The sequence below is a fragment of the Chiloscyllium plagiosum genome, chromosome 51 (assembly GCF_004010195.1).
Source record: "Chiloscyllium plagiosum isolate BGI_BamShark_2017 chromosome 51, ASM401019v2, whole genome shotgun sequence".
Classification (NCBI taxonomy): domain Eukaryota; kingdom Metazoa; phylum Chordata; class Chondrichthyes; order Orectolobiformes; family Hemiscylliidae; genus Chiloscyllium; species Chiloscyllium plagiosum.
The window spans coordinates 1,202,946-1,206,166 of record NC_057760.1 but is presented as its reverse complement, the minus strand read 5'-3'; the positions used below and the strand labels follow the sequence as shown (position 1 = coordinate 1,206,166).

Sequence of the window (3,221 nt, the reverse complement as noted above, 5' to 3'; positions counted from 1 at the left end):
CCTTCTGTGCCCCTGGTCACTCACATCATCTGCTCGATGGCTTGCTTGAGGTACTGGTAATCCGCGTAGTCCCCCGACGCACCCAGGACCGTGTTGTCGTTCACCTTCATCAGCCTGGGAATATTCCGGAACCGGGCCATCGAACCGTAGGAGCCCAGCATGTCGGCAGCGAGGATGACCCCGCCGTCGAACTTGACCCCCAGCACTGAGGTTCCTGTCACCATGGGATTCCTGTGACGGAGAGGAAGTGTTACATATTCCGGTTGGTGCCCTGGGAAAAGGGGAGCCGTGAGCCAGGCCCACAGTCCGGCCCTGATCCTTTTACAGAGAATGCTAGGAATAACACGTTGTTGCAAGGGTTGTATGTTCTTTGGCCTAATATCTGCTCAGTAGAATACAGGGGGTGTGGGGAGCATAACAAACACAGTGACAGGACCAGTCAGCCCTTCGGAGCCATTCCGTCAATCAGTCCTCCATCGCCCCTCCTTCACTGGTCATCGCTCTAAAAATCTACCCTCCTCAGCTCCGGCACGTCCAGGTGACCAGTCCTGCAGCCGCAATGACACTTTTTTATTTGTTTGGGGAGTGGGGGGTTGATCCCAGACTTTCCCTCCCCTTTGACCCTTGAACAGCCCGTCTTGAACAGGAGGGATCTGCCCCCCTCACACTGGACTCTGAGCCTCCCTCTGCCCCAGTGCTGATCCAAGAAAGTCAAATTCTCCCAATTACTTTGGACAACTGAAGGAAATCAGAAACCCCAACCCCGTGTGCGGGTGGCTTAGCTTAGTGTGAGTTCCTTCGAAACATTTTTCTGTGAAGATATATGTGCGTGTGGTATCTTAGAGAGCTACCTATACTCATTAACGCTCCAAAAAGCGAGACAAATAAAAATCCTAACATTCACGCAGCACTGCCCTCACAGAGTCACAGAGATGTACAGCACGAAACAGACCCTTTGGTCCAACCCGACCAGATATCCCAACCCAATGTAGTCCCATCTGCCAGCACCCAGCCCATATCCCTCCAAACCCTTCCTATTCATATACCCATCCAAATGCCTCTTCAATGTTGCAATTGTACCAGCCTCCTCCACTTCCTCTGGCAGCTCATTCCATACATGTACCACCCTCTGCGTGGAAAACGTTGCCTCTTAGGTCTCTTTTATACCTTTCACCTCTCACCCTAAACCTATGCCCCTCTAGTTCTGGACTCCCCCCACCCCAGGGAAAAGACCTTGTCTATTTACCCAATTCACGACCCTCATGGTTTTATAAACCTCTATAAGGTCACCCCCTCAGCCTGTTTCCTTTCTTCCTGGTGGTGGAAATTGAATAAAGATTTGTAGACCTGGCGTCTTTCACTGTGTCTCACACCTGCGCGCGCGCACAGACAAAAAGGAAAAAGAAAGAAAAAAATATACACGGGAGTGTCAGACATCCTGTTCACAGAGAGCTGGATCTGAGGGAGCTGGATCAGTGTGGTGTGAAGGACTCCGCTCATTCTTTTCCTGCATTCAAGAGGAAAGGAGACAGATTCTGTTGTCTTCCCATTGAGGAGGAGTTTATTTTGAAGTTTTTGTTTCTTCTTTATATAAAAAAAAAGGAAAAAAATGAAAACCCTAATGTTGTTGAGATGTTGGGTTTGAGGCATGAAAATGGCTGCTTTGAGCATCAGGGACAATGTGCCATTAACTTCCTAAACACAACCACCCCTGCTGCATAACACCCTCACTGGCAGCTTACCCTCACTGAGTGTCACATCCTGCAAGACGTCACCTCCCACTGTGCGATGCTGACCCTCTGACCAAGTCCTGTACAGTCGCAACATGACCTTCCAACTCCTAGACTCAGAGCACTGACCAATGAATTGGAGGTGTACAAAGCTAAAAATCACAAAGCCACGTTATAGTCCAACAGGTTTAATTGGAAACACTAGCTTTCGGAGCGACGCTCCTTCATCAGGTGGTTGTGGAGGGCACAATTGTAAGGCACAGAATTTATAGCAAAATTTGCTAGTGCCTCCAATTAAACCTATTGGACTATAACTTGGTGTTGTGAGATTTTTAACTCTGACCAATAAAGCAAGCCAACTTAATGCCTTCTTCACCACCCTGTCGACCTGTGACTCCACTCTGAATCTGCACCCCCAAGGTCTCTTTATTCACCTTTATGCGTTTTAAGACATCCAGCACCTGCTCCTCTGTAATATGATGTGGAGGTGCCGGTGTTGGACTGGGTTGGACACAGTTCACAATCACAACATCAGATTATAGTCCAAAAAGGTTATTTGGAAGCACTAGCTTTCGGAACATCGCTCCTTCATCAGGGATCTACCTGATGTAGGTGCAGCGCTCCAAAAGCCTTTACTTGCAAATAAACCGGTTGGACTATCACTTGGTTGTTGCAATTTTTAAACTTTGTAATATGGACACTTTTTAAGTTATCACTATTTCTCCAAGTTCTCTACCTTCCATATCCTTCTCCGCAGTAAATACGGACACAAAATGCTCATTTATTATCTGCCCCCTCCCCCCATCTCCTGCATACATAGATGGCCTTAATCTCTCCTCAGTTACCCTTTTTTTGCCATTAGTATATTTTGTACAATCTCTTTGGATTCTCCTTAACCCTATTTGCCAAAGCTATTTCATGACCCCTTCTCGGCCTCTTAGAGTCATAGCGGTGTGCAGCACGGAAACAGACCCTTTGGTCCAACCCGTCCATGCCGACCAGATATCCCAACTCAATCTAGTCCCACCTGCCAGCACCCGGCCTGATGCCTTTTAAATGTTGCAATCGTACCAGATTTCCCGTGAGAATACACTTATTGCCTTCTCCTCTTCTGGGAAAATCACTCACCTTCTGCTGTCTTTTCCTGACCAGAGCCTCAATTTCTCTTGTCATCCAGCCTTGCCCCTCACTCTAACAGGAACATACTGTCTCTGGACTCTCGTTATCTCATTTTTGAAGGGCTCCGGCTTTCCAACACCCCCTTACCTGCAAACATCTGTCCCCCAATCAACTTTGGAAAGTTCTTGCCTAACACTGTCAAAACTAAAGTCAAAAACTAGAGAGAGATGACCAGGTTTAGCCCCCTCACCCTAACACAACATCTGATAACCACTGTAGATTTGCACAAGGACTTTCACCCCATCCTCCAGGAGCTCCCTGATTTCTCCCCCTCGAACCATCGAGTACCCCACCCCAAACCCCCACACACTC

The 3,221-nt window shown here is 48.0% G+C and overlaps 1 protein-coding gene across 1 annotated transcript in view; it reads right to left on the bottom strand.

The window, feature by feature from the left end:
- The window catches only part of psmb4 (proteasome 20S subunit beta 4), a 12,376-nt gene that overhangs the window by 8,367 nt on the left and 788 nt on the right, over nucleotides 1–3,221 (bottom strand). Inside the window, exon 2 of the mRNA XM_043684078.1 lies at nucleotides 25–231. Within this exon, the coding sequence (XP_043540013.1) occupies nucleotides 25–231 (207 nt within the window). The remainder of the gene's footprint in view (nucleotides 1–24; nucleotides 232–3,221) is intronic.